Raw genomic sequence first — 26,423 nt, 5'->3', positions numbered from 1 at the left:
ATATCATTCTATTCAGAATGTCATGTTCTAATAAATAAAATTACAAAATACCGAGGGTACTATTCAAAAATCAAAAGTTTTAGTCATTTTCGGTGAAACAGGAAGTGACCAAAACTAATTGAATACGTCAATCGGTTCTAATTTATTGTCATATACAAATATACAAAATTTCTTTTTTTATCTGAAAAAAATAAAGTTATAGGAGTTACTTTTATTATGTAAATACATTTTTTGTAATTTCTCAGTATCATTTTTTGATACTGGGAATGCTGAAAAAATTCTGTATAAACTTTTCAATATCTTAAAATAAAAAAATTCCCATTTGTTGTGATTTTTTTTTTGATACATCCTGTATTCGTTTCTTAAAGCGGAAATAGGTGTTTGGTCGGATTAAACTCCTTAAAAAATCTATAAGCACTGGAATATATCAAAGATGAAATGGCGTTTACAGGTTTAGGACCAGCTGAAAAAAGAACCTTATAGCTGAAAATAGCCTTGGTAAATACGAATATACACTTCGGAACATCGGCAATTTAAAAAAAGGTTGTTTAATTTCTGGTCTTAAACCTGCGAACGCCATTTCATCTGTAACATAAGGACGCAAATCGACTACGTTATATTAAGGATAGAATATATTCCTGATTTCTACCTCATAAAACAAATATACCTTAAGGGTAATATCACGTAATTCTTTTACACTTTTGACCCTTGGCTACACAATTGTAATTTGTAGTTAAAGAAATAAGATTTTTGAATACTTTCAAAAGCCGTGGAAGTTTAAATTTTTATCCATTTTGCCATAGTTCACTTATTAGATGTTTAAATGTGATTTAAGTAGTCTACAGCGCTTTCAGATGGAGCGGACCGTACGCGCAGAGCGTCCGCGCGGATGTTTTTTTCAATATACACTTGCGTGCATAGAAATCGGCCCAAGGCAAACTTTTGAAGTTAACTATATATTTTTTAGAATATATTTGTCAGATTAAGAAAAAATATACACTGTTTGAAAGACAATTTTATATTCTTTGAAAAGAGTTTAGAGATATTAATTTGTATTTCGGTTTCTTTGGATTAAAATTATTAAATTAATGCATGAAACAAATTATCGTTTTTTATTACTAAGATGTATGCCATAATTTATTTATTTATTGATTGACAATTAACTAAAATAAATTTTCAATAATGGGTATGACCTCCTCTTGCTCTTACAACATCTCTCATACAGTTTGGCATAGATTCAATCAAGTTTGATATTGTTGCTTGCGGTATGTTAAGCCACTCTTCTGATACTGCAACAATGAGCTCTGGGATAGAGGTTGGAGCTCTTTGTCTAGTACGAATCCTTCGTTTTAGCTCATCCCATAAATGTTCTATCGTGTTTAAATCTGGACTGCATGCTGGCCATTCCATAACCCGAAAACCGACTTCTGAAATGTAATCGTTTACGATTCTTGATGTGTGTGCTCTCGCATTGTCATGCATAGAAGTGACTTCGCTTCCAATGTAGTCGACGTAAGGTACCACATGAACTGCTAAAATCTCCTCAATATACCTAGCACCAGTTAAACCTCCTCTCCCGTGCCGACGGTCGTCCCAACGGATAAAAACTGGGTCGGTTCGTGCAGACATAGAAATTGTACCCCACATCATGCAGAAACCACCTCCATAAGCAATCCGCTCCTCGATGCAGTATTCTGCGAAGCGCTCATCTGGCCTCTGGAACACTTTTCTTCTTCGGTCGCTACCATAGAGGCATATCCTGGTCTCATCTGAGAATAAAACACATTCTCATTATTCTAGTAGCCAATTCAAAGGTTCCGTGCAAAAGGCAGGCGTGTTTGACGATGAGCTGGGGTAAATTTTGGACCAGTTGCGGGTGTTTTGGGGGTCATATTACTTTCCTTCAATATTCGTATTACTGTCCTCTGACTAACAGTCACTCCCCGTGTTTCACGGAGCTGTTGTTGCACCTGAATAGCATTAAGATGCCGATTTCTTAATATTGTTGACACAATAAAGCGGTCATCACGATCCGTTGTATATCTCTTTCCACTAGTTCCAGGTCGCCTACGAAAGGATCGAGTCTCCTCATATCGTTCACACTCTTCGAACCGCTCCGCGTGTCATATGCAGTTGCCGAGCTACAGTTCTCTGTTTAAGTCCATTTTCAATTAAAGCGATTACTTTGGCAGTTTTTTTCCGTGTTGATTCCATTAAATTGAAACACTAATCAAACAATGAAACACAACAAATCAAACAATGAAAGAACAATGTGCAAATTTCGATTACAAAGTAACAGTAAAGTAGTAATTGCAATATTTGATATGTTTTTTATTCTTATTGTCACCACAACACAAATGCCTTTCATTTGTTTACCCGTTGCTACGCATATAAACGATAAGTACTTTGGATAAATTTATACTCATATTAAAGCATGTTAAATAGTCTTTGAAACAGCTCATATTTTTTTCTTGGTCTGATAAATAGATTCTAAAAGACACCGTTAAAGTCAAAAGTTTACAGTGGGACGATTTTTATGCACGCTAGTTTAGCTCATCCGGACGGAGCATACTGGTTCAGAGTCGCGAAGCATACATATGCGTCCGCGACTTCGAGCAAGTACCACGAATTTATATGAACGATTTCAAATGGGTCGCGTATGCTCCGTCCGGATGAGCTATATTGAAAAAACATCCGCGCGTACGGTCCGCGCCATCTGAAAGCGCTGTTAGAGTACGGTTAGGCTTGAGAGCGATAAATCGGTCACAATGCAGCGGGCGATAAGCGTCGTGTCATCGATCATGGAGCGTTTCAAGTTTCAGTTTGCAACATGTCTCTCAACACAAACGCATCGACTTGTTTTTCTTTGTTTGTTGTTTACAAAGTGGGGATCGTGGTGGGGATACTTGCCAAGTACGCAAATATTGGCGTACTTGCCAAGTAGACGAGTCGTGAGAGTCCGCCTTTATGGTTACTACACTGAAAATAAGTTTGATTTTTTTTGGCGTTAGGTCTTATTGAGCGGTTTATCGCTCTCAAACGTGGCCGTACCCTACTAGATTTTTTATTTACATTTTTACAGGCTCTTGTTTAATTTGAAGATGTTGAAATAAACGATTTACCAGTTTAACGACTTTTATTGAAAAACAAAATGAACCAACACTAGTAACATTATTTGTAATACATGGAAATACCTATATATTTAATGGTAACAAATTAAAAGCAAACACTTTTTTGTAATACTAATACTAATCAAAATATATCCTAAAGCTGGACATATAAAAGATATAAATCTTCTAGGGAGAATATTTTATGAGATTGAATTGTTAAACCTCTTAAAAACTACAATTTTTTATATATTTAAGCATAACACACTTTTGTGTGGAATAGAATATTGTTACGGCAAAATATATTAGTCCAAGAATAGGCCTTTAAATACGAAGTTTTTGTAAAAACTTGAATTTTTGATATAAGTTATTTTAAAGATCTAAAAACGAATTGTGAACAAAAAATTAAATTCACCCGTGAGAAGGGGTGAAATAAATAAATAAAATGATTTTTTCCAAATATCAGTTAATTTTGATTTCAGCAAAAAAAGTATAAGGAGACCATTTTTATGTAAAATTGAACGCTCTGCAACTTTAATTTAACTTTAATTCGAATAATTTTATTTATTTTTATTTAAAAAAACTTTCACAATTCGTTTTTAGATCTTTCAAAGTAATTTATATCAAAAATTCAAGTTTTTACCAAAACTTCGTATTTGAAGGCCTACTTTCTTGGACTAATATGTTAAAGATACGTAAATCTTATTAGATTCTTTTAATCTAGAAAACGTTTTCCATTATGCTTGTATATATGAAAGAGTAAAGAAAGCCTATAGACTTAATATAAAAAAATAACAAAAGTAATATGAAATAATATTGAAATTCCATTAAATATTGAAGTAAAAAATATCAAAAATTTAATTTGTGATTATCAAGTGCAACTTAAATACTAAAAAACAACATAAATTGTACTATAAATAAGCAATTAAATATACTGGAGTAAAAAACTTAAAAATAATGTGAAAAAGAATGCCTACCAAATATTTAATATTTGTATTTGAAGTTTACCTTCAAGAGGTACTTTATATGTACCTGAGCGACATCATAAACGATATACTCGTTATATAAGAGCGATGTATTTTTAACGGCGGTATTTGGAACGCCTTTTCCTAAAGGCACGTCTACGTCCTCGATTTTTTTTACTATTGTAGGATCCGGATGAGTTCGACCAATACCTTTACAGCTGTGTTTACCTTTTGGTAATTTCTCGATGTAATCCGCTCGTTCTCTTTCATACATCTAAAATAATTAAATACCAATAAACTTTCAGTATAAAAATTTATAATGTAATATATATGTTTAAAAATAACATAGTTTAGCAATAATAAAACAGTCGTATTTAAATATTTTTTTATTATGATTTATTTATTAGCAATCAGAATAATTGCAAGGAAATTTTATGGGCTAATTTGATGACTTGGGAGCAATGACGCTGCAGTTAACGTGATGAGGTCTTCTCCAGCGAAAAATCCTCCTTAATATTCTTTCAAATCAGATGGCCATTGTCTTTTAAGTCTTCTTGTAGGTACTGGTTCAAGTAGAGGTTGAAGTAAGGTATTGGTGTGATCATGTAGTCTATTGAAATGTTTTTTGCTCCGAGTTTGGATGACTTCTTTGATGTACGGAATTTTTAAGTCTTCATGTAGAGTATAATTGGAGACATAGCATGGCGCGTCTGTTATCATCCGTAGAATTTTAGATTGGCTGTTGTAATGAAGTTCATAAAATTTCTAGGACACCCTGTATATTGTGTTAATATTATACTAGAATAATAGAGACTTCATTCTCTTTTAATAATGACAGTCAATGTATTTTATTGTTAACTCATTATTGTAATGAACTTCATTAGTGTTCCTATTGTTGAATTAAATAAGTTAAATATATTTAATTGCCATTTTGTAAGAGAGTTTTGATCGGTTTTGGTCGCTATAGTTTAATGCGAAAAACCGAACCGTTTGCGCCGCTCGCCTTACCCTGTTGTGCAGGCCGAGTGGAGGGGAGCGTCAGTCGAGTACCTTGGCTGCAGCAGCTCCAGGTGGTTAGTTTGTGGTCGCACGTGAAACAGTGAAGTCGAGTCCGGAGTGCCTGCCAAGTGACCTGCTGCCAGCTGCCCATCGCCGCCGTACTGTGCTAGGTAAGCACCAGCTGCCGAAGTGTTCGAAGGTAGGTCGTATCCTTGTTATAATTATTAAGCGGTTACTGTACCACCTAGGCGCGTTTTATGGGTAAGGGAGAGCGTAGGTTGCCGACCAGGGCGAAAGAGGGAACACGGTTTACTATAGTAGTTGTCAGGAATGACGTCCCGGAAACTAGATAACATAAGGGTGGCCTGATATCTACTCTGGTTTAACGTGCCTCTCGGGAAAAGTTAATTACGGGATAATAACTAAAGGGGTTTTAAAATTCGTATAAATAGAGGTCGCCTGCCAGGCGAAAGAGGGAACACGGTTTACTATAGTAGTTGTCAGGAATGACGTCCCGGAAACTAGACAACATAAAGGTGGCCTGACATCTACCCTGGTTTAACGTGCCTCTCTAATTCTAACTAATTGGTTTTCATAAGGGACAGCTAAAGTGGTTCAGTAAACGCACGGGCGCGAATATTTATGGAGCTAGGACAGGACCTCGCCCAAATCCCGAGGCTGGTTTTGTAGCTCCCGTATTTCTTTAGGTGTGCCGTCCGGACGGCACCCTGCAACAGTAACGCTGGACGGGATCTCGCCGAAATCCCGAGGCTGTCCTGACCGGGTGGTGTGTGTGCGGGCTGCGCTTATCCGAACGACGTACAACTCGCCGAGACGTCGCTAACGTCTACGTCACTCCGGGACTCGCGTTTGTGTATCCCACGGGACGCTGTTAACTTCCCGATCGATCCAGGGCTCGCGTTTGTGTGTCACTGGACGCTTTTAATTCCGACGCCGATCCGAGGTCCGTGTTTCGCTGTAAAACGGACGCCGTTACGATAAATATTTAGCTGTGACCATCGGGACGCCTGTAACGACGTCACCGCCGTTTAGAGAGTCACTTCGTGGTAGAGTGTGTTGCTCCGGTACCTACGTGTCTGTGTTCATTAGGACTCCGCTAAATCCGACGCCGATCAGGAACTCGCATCGTCGTGTTTAATAGAATGTCACTTCGGGAACGCGTGTTGAATTCGCGTGATAGAATCAGTGAGAGAGCCACTTATCGGGAATAATCGATCAAAACTCTAGAGGTACACGGTTGTTATTGTAAATTTTACTTTACGGGTCTCTAAATATACACTGTATTTCACTATTGTTACAATTCGAGGACGTGAACCTTCTTTGATTACTTTTGTACATAATTAATTAGTTAAATAAAAACCTAGTGTTACGCTGTAGTTAATTGTGTGTTTTATTTTCTTTTCATCTCATCACTCCCTGGTATCTCCACTGTATAAAAGCTACCCGTATTGGCACTAGTGGTCTCTCAAACACTTTAAACTTTGGGGGTGGCGCCCGAGGAACCGAACCAAGGCAACTCGGCGTCCGTGAGCTTTCTCAAAAACGGGGGAGCCTCACACTGTATTATGGCTATATTTGATTTACTAGCGCATCCTCAGAGTTCTGCTTCATATGTCCAAATAGGTATTATTATGGTTTTATATAAAAGAAGTTTATTCTCTAGCGATAGTTTAGATCGTCCTATTAACCAATATGTCTTTTATTTTTAAGTCTATTTGCTTACGTTTCTTTACTATGTGTTCTTTCCAGGTAAGCTTAGTATCCAAGTGCATGCCTAAGTACTTGGTTGAGGAAGACTGCGGAATTAGTATGTTGTTTAGATATACTGGAGGGCACTGGTCTCTATTTAAAGTAAAAGTTACTTGGGCCGATTTTGATGGATTAATTTTTATTTTCCAATCATGTAACCATGCCTCTATTACATTTAGATGTCTTTGTAATATCAAGGAAGCTGTTTCCGGCTTTTTATTGACAGCCATAATTACTGCGTCATTTGCAAAAGTAGCCGTTGTTGTTTCATTGTCTGTGGGAAAGTCTGCTGTAAAAAGGACATAGAGTAGTAGTCCTAGGACACTACCTTGTGGAACACCTGCATTTATGCTATAATTTTCAGATATATTCTCACCTATTTTGCCTCTAAACACTCTACCATTTAGGTAGGATTTCAATATCGGAAAGTAGAACATAGGAAGATAATTTTTAATTTTGTAAAGTAGTTCCGTATGCCATACTTTGTCGAAAGCCTGACGTAACATCAAGAAACACTGACGTGCAATACTTTTTGTCCTCAAGAGTTTCAGTTTGGTAATCCAATGTATCTGCTGAATAGTGGAATGTCTTTCTCGAAACCCAAACTGGTGATGTGGTATCCAGTTTTCGGTTTTTGGATCTGAATTGATTTTACGAAATATCAGTCTTTCAAGCATTTTGGAAACTAATGGTAGTAAGCTAATAGGGCGATATGAGGAGACTATGTTTACATCTTTACCGTGTTTTGGGATCATTATAATTTCGGCTGTTTTCAGCGATCTCGGCCAGTAGTTCAATCTTATGATGGTATTAAATATATATGTGATAAGTAGTAAGCCCTTCCTTGGTAGTTCTTTTAACATTTTTGACGTTATCTTATCCACTCCTGGTGCCTTACGAGGGTTTAGGTTGTCAATTTCGTGCTGAACTTCTTTAACTGTTAAAAACTTGATTGCTGATATGTTTATTGGGACAACTGATACACTTCTTTCTATTTCATGATTTAAGTCATTGTTATGCGGTGAGAATACTTTTGCGAGGTGTTTTGCAAAAAGGTGTGCTTTTTCTTTGTCACTTCTGGCCCACGGCAGATTCAGGTCTAGCTCGTTACGAAGGGGAGGTGATTGAGTTTTAGGTTTCTTTGAATGTTTGATTGGTTTCCATGCATATGGAGTGTCATAATGGTTTAAATTTTTTACATACTCTGCAAAAGACCTCTCTTTGGCTTCTTTGATTTTTGTCTTCAATTGATTACTAATTCTGTTTAAAGCAGTTTTGTCTGTTGGTACATGCGTTCGGTGCCATATTGCCCTGGCTTTCCTTTTTTCTGCTACTAGTTTTTTGGTTTCAAGTAGAATATGAAAAACACTGCTTTGTGTTTTTGGAAGAGGAGTGGATAGCTGAGTTGCTTCCTGAAGGACACTGACTAAGGTCGCAACTGCTTCATCTATTTCGTTAGTAGTAGTTTTAAGACTTACTTTAAGATTAACTTTGATTTTAATTTTACTACGGTAATCATCCCAGTTTGTTCTTCGATTGTGTAGTCTAGGAGTAGCGTCCTTATGAATGGCACAGCTACTGACTGTAGCAATTATTGGAGAATGGTCGGAGGATAAATCTTAGCTTGAAACAACTTCCATGTAATTAGAGGATATACCGTTTGTGATGAAAAAATCCAAGAGGTCTGGAATTTTATTATGATCAGTTGGCCAATAGGTAGGGGTTATACCGGTTGAAAGAAAAGAGTATTTTTTTTTTCGTGAATGGCATTAGCTAGTTCCCTGCCTTTAGTTGTGCGAACCAAATATGGTGTGTTTAGAATTGTAGTCACCACCAGCAATAAACTTGTTGCCCAGAGTACTGAAAGAAGTCAATAAAGTTTTCGTTTTTAATGTTGTGTCTTGGTGGGCAAAATAAAGTTTTCTTTTTTAATGTTGTGTCTTGGTGGGCAATAAACTGCAGAAACTGTTAACTCATAAGCCCTTGTTTTAACTCTTTTTACTGTATTTTCTGCAGGTGGTTTGTGCTGGTAATTCTAGATGCTTGATGGATTTTTTTTATAATAATAGCGGCTCCAGCATGAGCAGTGTTGTCTGGATGGTTAGTATGGTAAGTATTATAATTTGCTATTTTGAAATAGGATCTGTCTGTAAAATGGGTTTCACTTATTAATAAAACATCTATCAGATTTTGATGCAAGAACACCTCAACCTCATTTTTGTGCTGTAGGAGGCCATTTGTGTTCCACACAGCAATTCTAATAAAATTATTGAATTTTGTTTATAAGCGTGGTAAGCATGTTCAAAACCATGCTGTTCTGGTTTATGAGTTGTTGGAACATTGTTTTGAATTCGTCTAGGAATTTATTTAAAACGTTACTTACATCAGTAGGTTGCTGTAGATTTGGTTTGATAACGTCCGCATAACTTATCGGTTGTTCTTGGCTTTGGCTGCTTTGCTGTGCACGGCTGACAGGCGCGACTGGACAATTTCTCGTTACACTCTCCATATTATTGGAGCGTATTAAATTATTTAATCTGTTGATGGTGTTATTAGGTTTTAACAACGTATGATAAAATTCACATCCTTTGTAGTTAGCTGGGTGAGGACCATCGCATAAAGCACATTTAGCGGGGGAATCTTTACTTTTTTGCAAGCAGTAGTGTTGTGCGAACCACCGCATTTAAATCAAACAATATGGTCTATTACAATCTGTCTTGTCTACATATTGTTGACATCTCATACACTGCACAATGACTTTTAATTTTCTCGGAGGTTCTATTTGTACAGACCTATTTCGTAGTTTGTATATATATTTATTATTGCTGGCTGGTTCTAAGTCAACGAAAAACATATTAAGAGGCTCCTTGGTAACACCCTGTCTCCCGTTTATGACATATCTTGCATTATCTCCCTGATTCGCTAGTTCTTGCTTGATTTCTTCAATATTTGTTGTGTGATGTAAGTGTTTAATAACCACTCGGTATGCACGTTCCTCCTTTGGTTGATAAGTATGATGTACGATATTTTGTTTATGTAAAAACTTTATTAACTTCCTGTATGTGTCTGGTAAAGTGGAATTGACCTTTATTGTATTGTTTGCTAAGCATTTAGTTTTATATTTGTCAGCTTCAATGATATTTCCTAGTTGGTGTACCATTGCTTCCTTATTGCTTCGTAGTCTATTACACTATAGATAAATATTGGAGGTGGTTTTGGTATTTAGGAGTATCTGTGAATATATATGTAGTTGCTGGTTGATTCAGTTGGTACGCTTAACGCACTAAATTTATTGTTTAATGTTGTTGTGTTTGCGTTATGTATTTCTGCTGATTTTTCTCCTCTTCGTGGGTTTTTCCTTTATCACTGCCACGGATGTTCATTTTGATTTGCTTCGTTGTCAAATCCATGGAAGTCCTCGTCACTGGTAGAAGACAATCTGTATAATGTTTGTTGAGAATAATTTTCATGTTCTTGTTGCGAAGATATTGGTGTTGGGACACCCTGTATGTTGATATTCGAATTATTTTGTTCTCCGCCTGGCCCATTGAAAGCAGGAGTACCCTTATTCATGTTTTTGCTGTTTAGGTTGTAAACTAGTTGTTTACACACAATAGATCTATAAGGTCGCGGTGATAACTCCCCTCCTAAAAACCAGTTGTTTTTTGTCAATTTATATTCCGATAAAATTCTTGTTTGTTTTTCGTTTGTTCTTTTTCCCGCAGCGTTCGTGGTATTGTTTATCACATTCGCACGCCACAAAGTAACCCACACGACTGTATTTAAATATGATCGAAAAAAAAACGGTGTCACATTAGCCTTTGTAATAACAAGCAATGATAATTTCTAGAAGTAGAGGATAAAAATTACTACCTGTGATATTTTTGCAGTGAAATAATAGTGACGGCGGTTAACAAATGAAAATTAACTGTGTGGCTAAAACGGGAATGATACAGAGATCCGTCGCAAGGCCTGTATATCATTATGGTCCATTCTCCGCCGGTGCTGCCACCATCGGAGAATATCGTAAAAAACTAGTATATACAAATACACGGGTTTAATAGTATATGTCTTTAATTTTTGATTATGTAACGAGCACTTTGTTTACTCACTTGTTTCGTCGAACTGCTTCAAGCCATTTTTGCTTTTGATCAAATCGGTGTAAGAAATTATGAAGCTATAAAATGTTCTTTCGGGAGAGTTGGATATCCGGAAAAGTTGAGTTATTGAATGTTATTGCACCAAAAATGCCCTAATTACGCTACCCTTTACGCGTTAACATTTTTTCGGTAATTTTATTAACATTTGAAATTGTCACAACACAACACGACGCCTAGTTCGAATTCTGTTTCACTTATTTTTTATTCTTTTTACTACCTGAGCAGCGTTACATCATACAAACCTCGTACCTGAGTATTTTTATTGTCTCTATAACTATACTAGCAAAAAACTAAAATACTTAAATATTATGACAAAGCCACGATTTCAATATTATTTTAATGCGATCAACATGAACTGTAAAAGAGACGGCGCACAATGGAACGAGTCCATGTTAAATGTTGGACATGGGGCTAAAATTTTTTTTGGGAAAATGGAAAACTGAATATGGTAGTTTCAAAAACAAATGTCAGTCCTCTCTTAAAAACTGATTTTTATAAAACAAAAATGTATTTTGTCGTTTTTACAAAGGTTTAAAATTAACCGTTTTCAAAAATGCTAATTCATGTTGAAAATATTACCACAATTTGATTTTTTATTGCCCAAGCTGCGGTAGGTTTTTTAAAAAATATTATTTTTTTAATTTAACTCGTTCTTTGTGAATGAATTTTTGGCAAAATTTTGTACATACATCTCATCAATCACCCACTATATATTTTTGAATAAAAAGTTTTGAATTTTTATTATAGATCTAATCATCAAGAAATATGAAGTAAGTGCCGCAAGGTACCATAAAAAGAATACCGGCATATAGTAGACCATTATACCCTTATTATAAACATATATAAAAAAGTTGCCCCAATTTGCCGTTTTTTGAAAAAAAACAAAATTTGAACTATACGATGGATACTATTTCCAAGGGGCTTTTAAGTAATTTACATAGGTTGAACAAGTCTGGCTTTAAAAATATATTGTTATTCCGATATTATTATTAGGTACTATCCTAAATCGTATATTAGTAGATTATATCCAAATCATTGCACCCCCCTCCATTAGGATACATCTACGGTTTTTATTATTATAAGCAGAACTATTAAAAAAATAATTCTCAAATAGGACTTTTTAATGAGAAATTAGTGTTCTATCACTTTACTATAGTTATTTTCCTAACAAATGCGTAAAGTGATACTTTCCCGCACGCCTTATTTGACATTTACCCTGACATTAAGAAATAATGCTAGTCGTTCAAATAATTTTCAAATATGCAGTAATTTAATATGGTTATCACTTGGCTGAAATATTCAAAAACGAAAAGAAAAACATGCTAAACCATTATTTTTTAACATTATTTTGTCCAGAAAACATTAACTTTATCTAAAACTGCGTTTATTAAAATACAAACTTAAAAGTACCTAATTTTTAAAATTGTTCGTCATCTTCAATTTTTATGAAATATCAATTTTGACATTAAATTTGTATATTTCAAAGCATTGGCTTTCCAAAATTACCACAAATAATAAAATCGGACCAAAAATTAATCCAATTCCGAGCGGACACAATATTGAACAAGTACCACATTTTAGATATTTAGGAAGCTGGCTAAATAGTGAAAATACATGTGACGAAGAAGTAAAGGCAATAATTTAAATGGCACGTAGAACATTCAAAAAATGGAATACCACGCTCACTAATAGAAACCTGTCACCGCAAACCCGATTGCGAACACTACGTTGTTACATATGGTCCACTCTTCTTTACGGATGCGAGACATAGACGCTAAAAGTCGAGAATATAAATAAAATAGAAGCCTTTGAAATGTGGTGCTACCGGAGAATTCTTAAAATTTCTTGGACCGAACATATAAGCAACGAGGAAGTTCTTGGACAGCTGAACAAAGATCGGGAACTGTTAACCACCATCAAGGCCAGAAAGGTGATCTACTTCGGACACATAATGCGTGGCACCAAATATTATATTCCTCGTTTGATTATTCAAGGAAAAGTCGAAGGTAGAAGATGGGTAGCTCGAAAGAAACTGTCATGGCTCAGAAATATACGGAACTGGACCGGTCTGGGGGTGGAGAGGCTGTTTCATGCAGCAGAAGATAGAGAACTCTTCCACGAAATAGTCATGGAGATCGCCAACGCCTGAAGACAGGCACGGCACCGCAAGTAGAAGAAAAATGTTTGAGTAATGACCAATTTTCAAAGGCTCATTTTTGTTCACCACCCTATATAATAAATTATTAATCTATTAAAAATATTTTTTCTAATAAAACTCAAAGTTCCTCCACTCCAAAAAAATCAAAACAAAAAAATTTGATAACAATGAAGCAAAGTTATGGGCTTTAAAAAAATTGGTTTTGGTAAAACACACTATATTTTTAGGGCGCCCTATATATGGTTTAAGTTATGTAAGGCAACAATTTTTTGTTATAATTTAAGACGTCCCTCTTTACATAATATTACAGTATATATAAATAATTTTAAGTTTTCCAGATTGAAAGTATCAAGTAAAAAACCTAATGTCCAACCGCTCCCATAAGCTCGTTCCACTGTGCGGCGTGAAATACATAGCGAAAATTTTTGATTTCTGCCATATACAGCGCCGCGGTCGGAATTTTTTGAAATCAACTGAAATACACTAAGCCTATATACTCAGAAGGACAATAGCAAAGTAAAAAGTAACTTTTCATCTCCGCAACGCTTAAAGTCGAAAATCGTATAACGGATATATTTTATAAACACCGCTGCATTAATTCAACGGAGACCAATTTATCAGCGGTATTTCACTAATAATGCACCTCAACTGTGTATTTTTTCGATGGCATGATACGTAGGAATTATATTACTGGGAATAAGATTGAACTTACATTTCCCAAAGCAACTTCACAAAGCAAAAGCAAACCAGTAGAATTAGTGGGATTAGTACAACAATAATTGGCCGACTTGGAGACCATATCGGCAAAATAGACACCTTTGCCGAACATATAACCTGTTACTGGCGCCTCTTTTGGTGCAATTCTGAGCCCCTATAAAAATAAAAACCATTATAAAAATACTATAAATATTTAATTGATTAGTTTTCATAGATCAAGAGAAACATGTATTTTGCTAAATAATCAAAGTTATTGAGAATTACTGAGATAAAAAATACATTATATTAATAAGTCGAGAAAACTGAAATAAATAAATGAAAGTGAAGCAATTATCAGAATTACTGAAATAAAAAATTTATATTATCAACTTTGAAGATAACTGAAAACAAGCAGATAACTGAGATAACAAACTAATGACGAACGTTTATTAAATATATAAGTAAACGTCAAAGAAATTTTGAATTATTGCCGTTTGAAAATTGAGTAATTAAATAATTGTTTAGTTATATAGCGATCACGAGTTTTCACCATTTCGATTTGACATCTTTTACACAATGGTTTAAATCTTTGAATAAGAAGACTAAGGAAGGAGCATAATGCTATCCATGTATTCATGCATGGTGGGCGGAAAAAGCACTCTAGGGTGGGGTTCCTTGACAGTTCTGTTTGACGATTCATTTGACACATTTGAATTTGATTTGAAATTTTGTGGATTTGTCAGTCTTTACGGAGCTTATTTTATGTTTTTTATTATTTATTCTACTACTGATAGTTGTATAAAGGTAGTAAATCTAGATGGAAATTGTGGCAGAACTTAAATTAACAGTGACACTATCGCGATTTATCGAAAAAGACTCTAAAATAGTTGGTTGTGTAGCGTGCGGCAGATCTCGGCAAAAATTGAGTGAAATAATGGAACAACTTTTCGCTAGTAAGTGACTATATAATATACATACGTGTAGTAAACCGATCATTTATGAAATTCACTTAAATTAACTAAATTATATATTTTTCTTGCATTTTAGCTTTTATTTATTACTTGTCAAAGATTAGATGTCAAAGAATTTAGATACGTTAATTTGACTTACCTGCTTCAGTAGCGTATCGGATGTTTGTGTTAATAAATACTTATTATGACTTATCTATTTTTATTAGAATTATATATTTTTATAACAATTTTAATAATTACCAACATTTATTCACAACGTAAAATAAAACAACAAATTATTGAGTCTACCCCACGTCTACCCCCACATCATAGTTTTACATTTTTTAAATAAAATTAGAACGACACTCATAAACCGGAATTTAAGTCGGCCATATTTGAGGCCCATCGCGGTGTACCTAAGATTTTTAATATGCTCCTTCCTTAGTCTGCCCACCGCCCTCCTTTCAATATTTAGAACCCTTGCATTAAGTACATGCTGTGTGGTAGACGTTAAATAATGGAATGTATTTAGAATCTAATTTATACGTTATAATTTTATTTGGAATCGGCATTAAAAAGTATTAATTTGTAAAAATCTACCTTAAATTTAGTAAAATTAATAATACGGCCCAGAGAAAGTTACAAATAAAATACCAGCAAAAATGTGATTCTGTCACTGACAAATTCGATGTCACATTTTGTTTACAATTTGAGGGTACCAAATAGTCATTTTGTATGAAATAATTATATGATTTTCACAACTTCTGAAAAAGTTATGATGGCTAAACGGCAGTTTGCTGGAAATAGTATTCCTGGTATGTTAGATATGCTAAGATATGTTCATAGTTCGGTCTCCCTGGACCAAATAAGTTAACAGTTTAAAGAATAAACCAAAGGTTTGAAGCTAACAGCAGGGCATAGATAAAGCAAATAAATTTGGATTGGAATGCCTGTCAAAATTTTAGGGGGCGAAATTGTTTTGGGTCGCGACCGTTGTACGCGATCTGGCGCTGCTATAGCGGTTGCTAGGAATAACCGCAAACAAAAACAGAAATAATTTTCTCTTGTCCATATCTATTGTCAAAGTTAGAATCTAAACCGCTCTCATTTGAAAAATTCCGAAAAGTGTTTAAAGCGTGCATTTTCAAAGTAATTATTGCTATCTTGTGAGTTTAATTTAAGTTTTATTTACTCAAACCCGTGATAATTGTGAAAAAGTAGCATTAAAAACTTAAGAAGACTGATATGTCATTCTATTCAGAATGTCATTTTCTATTGAATAAAGTAAAGAAATACCGAGAGAACCATTTAAAAATCAAAAGCTGTAGTAATTTCCGGTGAAACAGGAAGCGACCAAAAACAATTGAATACGTCAATCAATCCTAATTTAGGTCATATACTACCATATCAAGTCTCGTTTTTTTATCTGAAAAAATACATGTTATAGAGGTGAGCTACTTTTTAGACGCACTCGGTATAGCAATACAATAATACAATTTTTAAAAACAGTTTCAACTTACCTGTGACAAAATACCAGCAAAATTAGTTGTTCTGGAGCCGTGCCATAACAATTTACGATTATGTAGTTTTTTGAAGGGTTTGTATCTTTTACCTTCGCCTTCTCTTCTTACTATAAATACCTAGAAACACAGTAATTAAATATAAATAAAGTGTCTATCAGGATTCAACTTTTTACTAATAAAATCACAGGAAGATATAAAATCAAGCACAAGTATATTAAAAAAGTATAGTCTGTCCAGCGAGAGATATTATAATTAGTGATGGGAAAAACCGATTAATTTCAATAATCGAGGACTCGAGTATCAAGCGATTGCAATAACCGAGTGATCACTCGAGCGAAATATCGCTCGTATTTAAAAATACGGTTTTTTGTCCGTCGCATGTTGTAAGTACTCGAAGGCCAGGCGCCAAGCAGTAATCTGCGTGCGCAGGGCAACTTTCGGTAATGAACGGCAAGTAGTAAGCGGCGGGCGATTCGCTTGATCGCCTGATTTCTGATTTAGTTTATTTCGAAGCATTGTCGATGTAGGTCGTAAAATTTTTTGTCCCTCAGATACGCAAAGGATAAATATACCGGGTGCGTCTCAAAAGTGGCTCACCCCTATAACTTTTTTATTTTTTCAGATAAAACAACGAGATTTGGTATGTTAGTATATGACATAAATTAGGATTGATTGACATATTATTCAACTGTTTTTCAATTTCTGCAACTTTTGATTTTTAAATCGCATCCTCGGTATTTTTTTACTTTATTCGATAGAAAATGACACTGAATAGAATGACATATCACATGTCAACTTTTGATATTTTCGCATATGGTTTATTTAAAATTGTAACATGCAGTTCGTAACGACAATTTGACTCGAAGTACCAAGTGTGTGGTATCAAATTATTCGTAAAAAAATTCGTTTTCTAAATATGCTAATGAGCCACCCTCGTTCCATTTGAAAAAAATTGAGATATGACCAAAAATACGATTTGGGCATCTTTTAACCGGCCACGGCAAGACACTAAAAACATTAGACGATCAAATCTATTTTTCCAAGGCGTTTTAGTGTTTTTAACACAGCCATGGCACTCTAGATTGAAATTTAAAATACAATTTGTTTTTAAGTGAATATTTCAAAAGTTGACATATGATACGTCATTCTATTTAGAATGTCATTTTCTATCGAATAATGTAAAAAAAATACCGAGAGTACCATTTAAAAATCAAAATTTGTAGTCATTTCCGGTGAAACAGGAAGTGACAGAAAACAATTGAATACGTCAATCCATTCTAATTTATGTCATATACTAACACACCAAATCTCATTTTTTTATCTAAAAAAATAAAAAAGTAATAGGGGTGAGCCACTTTTGAGACGCACACGGTATATACGTCGTATAAATTTGCTACCTGCAATGTATCTAGAAAATTCGCTCGGCTTTTTATCGAGTATGTCACATTAAAATCGGATTTCAATTTATTTCATTCTAGGATCGCTTGCGTTCGTCGGTATCGTCACTTGCATCGCTCGTTCATAATCGAGCGATGTCGGTTATTTCAATAATCGAGTACTCGAGCGAAAATTCACTCGAGTACTCCCATCACTAACTATAATAGTTTTAACAACTGACTAAAAAGACATATTGTTGAAAAAAATATATACTGTTGAATAAAAATGCCAGACAACTGCCACTCTCTATATTCTTTCACCATACAAACTATACATCAGGTATATGTACAGGGTGGTCCGAACTGTATTCCGGAATTCATATTCCGGAAGCCTATTCTGAAGATAAAAATAAGTAAAAAACTTGGTATAATGGTATGTCCTAAAATGCGAGGGGTGTAGAAGTTTCATTTTTATTTCAATTTTTTCCAAATAATTTCTGAAGTAACGTCAATATTTGTCTGAAAATTGGTGTCTGGGCGTTTTTTGATATGAGAAATTTGACTTTAATGTCAATATGACTCCTACTTGTAGAGGGCGCTACCCAAGAACAGTTAACCTAATTAGTTTACCGTTCTTGGGCGCTACCTACATGTGTTTTAACTGTTTTGAAGAGTAATAACTTTTCGTCTGGATCTGTATAAAACTACTGAGTGAAAAAATATTCATTTCCGTGATTTTTAACGTAAAAAATTTCACTTTGTAAAAATTGCTACGAGCAACCTTTCTCAAGATATTTAGAATAGAAATAGTCAATACACAGTTATTTGACTGAAATGATAAATTTGAGAACTTTTTATTTTTTTCAATTAATCATAAATTTTTCTTCGAAAAAATGATGGTAAAACAGTTTCTGTTGAACTTTTGGCACAAAAACATTTCAAATTTATGATTTCAGTCTAATAACTATTTAGTAAACATGTTTAATTTATGTCAATGATGACAGGTATTGATAATTTCGATTCCAAATATCTCGAGAACCATTACTAGTAGCGATTTTTACCAAGTGACCTTTTTTACGATGAAAACGTCGTAAATGTTTATTTTTTTACTCAGTAGTTTTATACAGATACGAACGAAAAGTTATTACTCTTCAAACAAGTTAAAAATATGTAGGTGGCGCCCTCTACAAGTAGGAGTCATATTGACATCAAAATCAAATTTATCATGTCAAAAAACTCCCAGACACCAATTTTCATCCAAATATTGACGTTACTTCATAAGTTATTTGGAGAAATTGGAGAGGATTATCTTGTGGCCCAACTAGCATTTATAGTGGCAGATACGTAACTGCCACTATCAAAGCCACTACAAAGTGGGCGGTTACCATCGGCGGCTACGTCGTATATTCGTAGCGGCTAAGTAACTGCGACCAAAATGGGGAAAGATTTTGAGTAGCCGGGTAGTGTCTTGGGTAGTTTTTGCCACTAAAAGAGTTACTATGATGTGTTACTATAAAGTAGCCTACTGGTGAATGCGACTTATCCGTTACGACGCTGCCTAGTCGCGGCTTCGTGGCAGCCAAGTGTTAGCCACCGACATGTGGAACTTTCGTTAAACTGTTGAACTTTATTCGCAGCGACCTCTTCATGCAATTTCACATTTCATAAAAATAAATGTCATGATGGAAAATAATTATTGAAGCCATTATTATTTTTTCGGTATTTGTTATTTACCGTGCGATTTTAACGCCTTTTTTAGGTAAATTCCAGAACGCAATCAACTTTACTGAATAAAATAGTGGGTTTATATAACAAAATTTTCGAGCGCTTCTCAAAATATTTCAAATTATTATATTATTTGCAATAGAAACTCAGGTTTGTAATTAAAAAAATAATAATAATTTGCTTGAAACCGGGGTCAAATTTTAAAATATTAGTCCACTGTCAGAAATAACAAAATAACTAAGGAAAAAAGCTTTAATCTAGGTATATTTAGCTTAAAATCGCATAATGTTTGAGCCATTTGGCTGTTCGTCTAAAAATTCATGAAAAAAATATGGCCGTTTAATCCGAAAAATACTTTATAGTTCCATATGCTTCCACAAAGTACCGGGAACAATAACATATTAGGCCAACCCTACCCATTTGGACCTTTAAAATCTTCGGATTGATAAAGTGACAATTGTAGCTATCCAAAAGCGACTTTATAGACACAATAACTTTTTTGGAACTACATGGTCAACGATTCTTTGGAACCATAAAGTGATTTTTCCAAGAAAGTTCCCTGCTCCACCAAATTGCCACTTAATTGGAGCATTGCTACACCGATCGCGGTGGTGGTGACTATACATTCCATTGGTGCCACTATGACGTTCCGCCTTGTCCTTTGAAGTTATTTTTTACTTATTGTGCATTTTCTATTATTAGTGTTTCTATATTATTCAGAGTTACATTTTTTTTATATTGTTGTTGGTCCTCAAATTAGTTCTCCTCTGATATTCAGTTTCAGATGAACTAACACTACACTCATCTACAGAAACAGCTTCAAAAATGTCTCAATCACTACCTGATTTATAATGTTCATCAGTAGGATTATAGAAATATGTAGTTTTTGTTTTTGATGTTGATGCATCGGCTCGCAGTGATTCCTTTTGTTTAATTTTTCGGTAGAAAGTACTAGAATATCTAAATTTCTTTTTATTCGCCTTAGGGATTTTACAAAATTTTAATAAAGCTTAAAAGCAAGTAAAAGAAAACACTAAAACAGAGCAGCACACGATGCAATCTGAGATAATTACATTTATTAGGGTATATTAAGTTACGGTCACTATAAAGTAGCCGGTTTTGACCCCCGTGACTTTTTAGTGGCAATGGATGAGCGACGGGTACTTTATAGTAACCTAGGACGGTAGCAGTAACCATTTTGCTACTTTCAATGCTACTGTAAATTAGAAGTAACTAGGTGTCGTGGCCGCGACTACCCCGTAACTTAAATTGTTACTATAAAGTAACCAAAAAAACTGTTATGGAGGCATTATGGTAGCATTTGTTGGTAACCCCTACTTTGAAAAGTTACTATAAAGTTTTTGGTCTTTTATGGTGTCATATTCGAAGATTCGGGTAGTTCCAGCCACTTCTTTAAATTACATGTTTGCGACTTGCAATCGGGGTGTTTATTTTCCACTTTTATGGTAGGTAGGGACTAACCGGTCACTCTCGAAATATACTTCAAAGTGACTATTCCTTATAGAGTAACATTTTAAGTGGCAGATTGGGTCTAGGAACTATACTTTAGGGGCAGTGACATTTTAAAAAGGACTGGGAACTATATTTGCTAGTTGGGTAGATGCTCAGCCTATTTTAGGACATAAATTTATAGAAACTTTTTCACACTTATTTTTATCTGCAGAATATGCTGCCGAAGTTTCCGGAATACAGTTCGGACCACTCTGTATAATACTAACGTCTTCAACATCTAGTTCGTAAGAACCGTGGGTAGCAGCGTGAGTGTTCTTCACATATTCATGAATAATATGGAACTCTTCAGATTCTCTATGAAGTATATCGATTTCCGTTTTGAGCTGTTTGTAATATGAATCGACCGTGTGTTCGCCTCCAGACGACTTCATAAGGCTGTACGCAATCTCCATTTCCATTAAGTTATCCAGCACATCAAGTTTTTGCTATAGTAAGTAAAAAATTGATTTTGAATATTAGAAATTGTTTTGAGTATTAGAAAAGTCTTAAATAAGTGCAAATATTTTTAGGGGTATATTTCAGCTCCAGAAACACGTCTATGAGGTTTTTGCCAAAAACTTTTTTTTGAAAATTTGGAATTTTTAAAATAAATTAGATTTTTTTTAGTTTTAAGTTAAAAAGCATAACTTCTTGATAATATGGCGACATAGGTAGTAGATTAAATTTTAAAGAAAGAAAACCCAGAAAAGATCCAGTGGTTCTCAAAATTTAAACATTTTTTTTTTAAATAATACCAATTCCTCTGTACAAAATATTAGAAAAAATGTCCTATGTATGATTTTGTCACAAGGTTTAAAGATGCGCCTTACATGAACATTTTAAATGGGATCATGATATTAGTGTTAAAACAAATTACATGAACTTTTCCTCAGCAAAACAATTTAATTCATGGTTTTCTCAAAATAAACAAAATATAATATTTGAATTCAAAATAGTAGATAAAAATCTTTCTAGATGGTTTGACTAATGTTCACTCTGAATAAAATGCAGTGAAAATTAAAATCTAGTAGTTAATCAAGTTTTTTTTATTATAGTGTCATATTTTCATAAATAAAAAATTTGAATTTAATTTTTAAACAAGTTTTAAATCTCTAGTAAATATTAGATTATAACAGAATAAACAACCTACACAAAAATGCACAAAACTTGGTATTTATTTCACTTATTCTTACTTTATCTAGTATTCTGATTACTATTAAGAACGTTCTAACAAAATAAACCAAATAATAATCAAACTTTGAAATAAACCGTAAAAATAAACGTCTCTAGCACGGCATATAAATCACACGGCAGGCCGACTCGCTTTGGCGGGAACGCTACGCGCATATCCTTGCGCATGCCGCCATTATGGGTGCCAGCAACAGACATTAACCAGTGTCGTAGTCAGTCGTAGTTTTTGTCATCGACAACATACAGTTACGGCAGCTTTGAGTTAGTAGCGTGCGGCTTAATTTATTTCATTCTTTTCTTGAGTGATATATTTGGTTTTATTTTTTTTTATTGTGTGATACTTGGTTTTTGTAGTTTTATTTTCGTTTCTTGTGTGTTATATTCTGTTTATGTAGTGTTATTTTTGTTTTTCTGAACATTTTTAATATAATAGTAGTTTGGTAGTGTATTATATATTATATCACTTATTAATAAAATATTGTTCGTACTGTAATAGAATAATATCAAGCTTGGTAAAATTTTATCTTTTGGTTTGTTATTCCAAGATGGGACCATTTCAGTTTACGAAGTTATCAGTTGACATAGGCAAACGAATTTTAAAAGGCCTAAGCAAATAATCTAATGTTATTCAAGACACATAAACTCTCTAAAAGTACGCATATATCCTGAGAAACTAACTAAGCAAATAATACAATCTTCTAAATAATTTAAAGTCACATAAACGAGGGTAAAGTAGAACAAACATTCATCCCTTATTATCAAAACTCTATTTGACAGAGTGGTACCAGTTGTGTGTGTGTACCCTAGGGATATCTCTAAATAAACTACGCAGAAAAAGCACGTAGGCATGCTTAACGAAATAAGTAAAATTAAATCATCCCCTCGCTAGAGGTTTTAAATTGAAAATTAAAAGTATTAAATATATGTTTTAAAATCAGAATCCAAATGTTCACGAGATGAATGTCTGAAAATGATAGAAATAGGATTATCTTTTTTTCCGTTCCTAGAGTTAAATAGAAATAGACAAATGAATGAAGAAATAAAGATTTCATTTCTAGGCGGTTTTTTTAAGGTAATCCTATGATTCGGTATCATTTGTATTAGTTAAGGTAGATTATGAATGTTATTCAGCAAATGGATAAAAGAGTAAGATTTACACGGAAGGGTTTGGAAATTACAATAATTAATAAATAGGACATGCTGATGCCCTCTCGGGATAAGGACCAGAAACAAGGGTGAAAGAAGTCTAGGGATCTTTCGGGGAAGGAACCCTTCGGTCAATTAAAAAGGTGCAAAATATGTATTTGGATGGGTATTCGAAGGTTCCTCAAACAGGGGCGTGCCGAAGATGTAGTAACGCCTTTCCGAGATAGTACCAGCATCAGTATTTTCATCTTCAAAATTAGTTCGGTACTGACTTTTAAATTAGACGGTCGAATTTACTCCGTGTAGATCTTATATTATCCAGTGGTCTTTTTAATTGTTTTAGTAAGTTCTCTATCTAAAGATTGTCTCAAATAAATTCGCAAGTTAGGAAATTCTAAACTATTCATGCATAAAGTATTTTAATTGTTGTTTTTGGATTTTCTCTAATATTTTTCTTTATTAATGATTTAAGACTTTCTGTTTGTTCTAAAGGCTTTAGTAAAATTTAGATGTCATTGCATATGTGATTATTTTGCAATTGTTCATTTTATTAAATTCTAATTCAAATTTAATTGTTCAGTGAATATTTTTTTAACATATTAATTTTCTGCCAATGATAATTCTAAGAGAGATTTGAAAGTGTATGCTAATAGTTGATAATTTAAATTGGACTAATAAGAAGAATATTTTGTATTTTTTTTAACTTTATTATCTCTGAGTTTTAATTTCAATTCTCTAATTGTCATTAATTATTTTTGATTCAATTTCTTTCTTTTAAAAAATTTAAACAATGGAATCTGGGCAGAGTTAACCTGTGTGTATATGCCGTGTCTCTAGTTTAGCAGACAATTAAAAATCATGAAATTAAGGAACAACAAACGGCAACATTGTTGAGTATGCGAGTTGACTAGTGGGACGTAGAATCTAATGAAAAACTTGATAAGCGTCAATTACTTAATTTTAGGATTTTACAATATTTTAGTAGACCTAACTGGTCCCTACAAAATGTATAAATTCTGCAGGGCAATAAGTTCTTAAATCCTATGGTATATGCCTAGTAAAAATATAGAATACACGGAGAGAACCTGATAACCACCAGCCGTCCAGTGCTCTCTTGTAAAATTAGTAAAATGGCGTTTATCATGTTTATCAAGTTATTCAAAATACATATGTCAGTAATTTTTGTTTTGTAAAATAAAACTGACTGCTGATAATTTTAAAGAAAATCTTATGATTACCTTGATAATCTCCTTGTCTCTTAAGATAGGTACTTTGTCCACTCCAAAGCTGTGCGGGATCAATGTGTAAAATCGATTTGTGGCTTCAATCAATTTGTGTTCCGACACCTCTTTCTCTACCATATTCTGAAGTTCAGAAAGTACACTATACGCGCTTTGTATTTGCTTCTTACTCAATTTGCCCAGGGGCATTTTTTCTGTATCCAGCTCAAATTCCAACATTAGTTTGTTCATTTGCTTGACATCAAAAATTAGTTTCATCAGATTCTACAAACCAAAAAATATTTTTAATTTATTTTTTCTTTAATAATAAATTACATTCGTCAGGTGTGGGTCGCTTCAAAACCCTGGATCATTTCTTAATGGAATTTTATGAAATGATGATATCTCTAGAAGTACAACTAAATTAAGTGAACTATTTTTAACTGGAAATATTTTATGATGTGTCTGTCAAAATTCAACAATACTAAAATAGTTAAGCTAAATTTCTTGGTACATATAGGGTGAGTAAAACTAAATAATAATGTTTTCTCCAATACATAAATTATTAATATTTTATCCTACTTTAGGTTTTATTAAGAACTTGATATTTATATTGAATCATTTTTTGAAAACAAAACCATGATTTGTATTTTATTTTTTTATTACTAGGCATTTGTCACTAAAAGTGATTTTGTGTGATTTTTATTTTTTGAAATAAAACAACGAGATTTGGTATGCTAGTATGTGACATAAATTAGGATTGATTGACGCATTCAATTGTTTTCGGTCACTTCCGGTTTCACCGGAAATAATTATAACTTTTGATTATACCCTCGGTATTTTTTTACTTTATTCAATAGAAAATGACACTCTGAATTGAATGACATATTTTGACACTCTGAATTGAATGACAGTTTTTGAGCTAATATGTCAACTTTTGACATATTAGCTCAAAAACAAATTGTATTTTAAATTTCAATCTAGAGTGCCATGGCTGTGTTAAAAACACTAATTTTTAATCAAGGAGCAGATTTGATTGTCTAATGTTTTTAGTGTCTTGTTCTGGTCGGTTAAAAGATGCCCAAATCGTATTTTTAATCATATCTCAATTTTTTCAAATGGAACAAGGGTGGCTCATTAGCATATTTGGAAAAGGCATTTTTTACGAATAATTTGATATCACACATTTGGTATTTCAAGTTATCGTGATGAACCTCATGTTACAATTTCAAATAAACCATATGTGAAAATGTCAAAAGTTGACATGACATATAATATGTCATTCTATTCAGAGTGTCATTTTCTACTGAATAAAATAAAAAAATACCGAGGATGTCATTTAAAAATCAAAAGTTGTAGTCATTTCCAGGGGAAAAAGGAAATGACCAAAAACAATTGAATACGCCAGTCAATCCTAATTTATGTCATATACTAACATACTAAATCTCTTTGTTTTACCTGAAAAAATAAAAAAGTTATAGAGGTGAGCCATTTTTGAGACGCATCCGGTATATGGATGTATGGATGATCTTACTCTTTCACGCAAAAACTACTGAATGGATTTTAATGAAACTTTACAATTATATAGCTTATAATCAGAATAACACATAGGCTATACACAGGGTGTCCCAATATTCTGTGGATATAGAACTACTACGTATTTTTGGAATCAAAATAAGTCCATTGCACACAATTTACTTCTATACAAAAGTGCTTCGTTTGTACGATAGAGGGCATCAAACTTTAACCAAAAAAAACATTTTTTTTAGATATTTTAAGAACGGTTGTTCCGATTTGAATGAGATTTTGGGTGTCTGTGTTTCGCTAAGTGCTTAAACATTTGACTTCCACAAAAATCAAGAAAAAGTACGGGAAGGGCGAAAAATTTCCCCACCCCTATCTTCCTTAACCTATAAACCAAATTT

General features: G+C 33.8%; 1 protein-coding gene across 1 annotated transcript in view; it reads right to left on the bottom strand.

The window, feature by feature from the left end:
- Positions 1 to 1,736: 1,736 nt before the first annotated feature.
- LOC115879905 (poly [ADP-ribose] polymerase) overlaps positions 1,737 to 26,423 on the bottom strand; it is a 35,664-nt gene continuing 10,977 nt past the window's right edge. Inside the window, exons 11-15 of the mRNA XM_030896949.1 lie at positions 24,517 to 24,783; positions 21,169 to 21,387; positions 16,326 to 16,445; positions 13,872 to 14,030; positions 1,737 to 4,346 (exon numbers count right to left, since the gene is read on the bottom strand). Coding sequence (XP_030752809.1) covers positions 4,092 to 4,346; positions 13,872 to 14,030; positions 16,326 to 16,445; positions 21,169 to 21,387; positions 24,517 to 24,783 — 1,020 coding nt within the window. The 3' untranslated portion in view covers positions 1,737 to 4,091. The remainder of the gene's footprint in view (positions 4,347 to 13,871; positions 14,031 to 16,325; positions 16,446 to 21,168; positions 21,388 to 24,516; positions 24,784 to 26,423) is intronic.

The sequence above is a fragment of the Sitophilus oryzae genome, unplaced genomic scaffold, assembly GCF_002938485.1.
Source record: "Sitophilus oryzae breed Bouriz unplaced genomic scaffold, Soryzae_2.0 scaffold_158_pilon_pilon, whole genome shotgun sequence".
Lineage (NCBI taxonomy): Eukaryota > Metazoa > Arthropoda > Insecta > Coleoptera > Curculionidae > Sitophilus > Sitophilus oryzae.
This window is presented reverse-complemented; position numbering and strand designations above follow the sequence as displayed.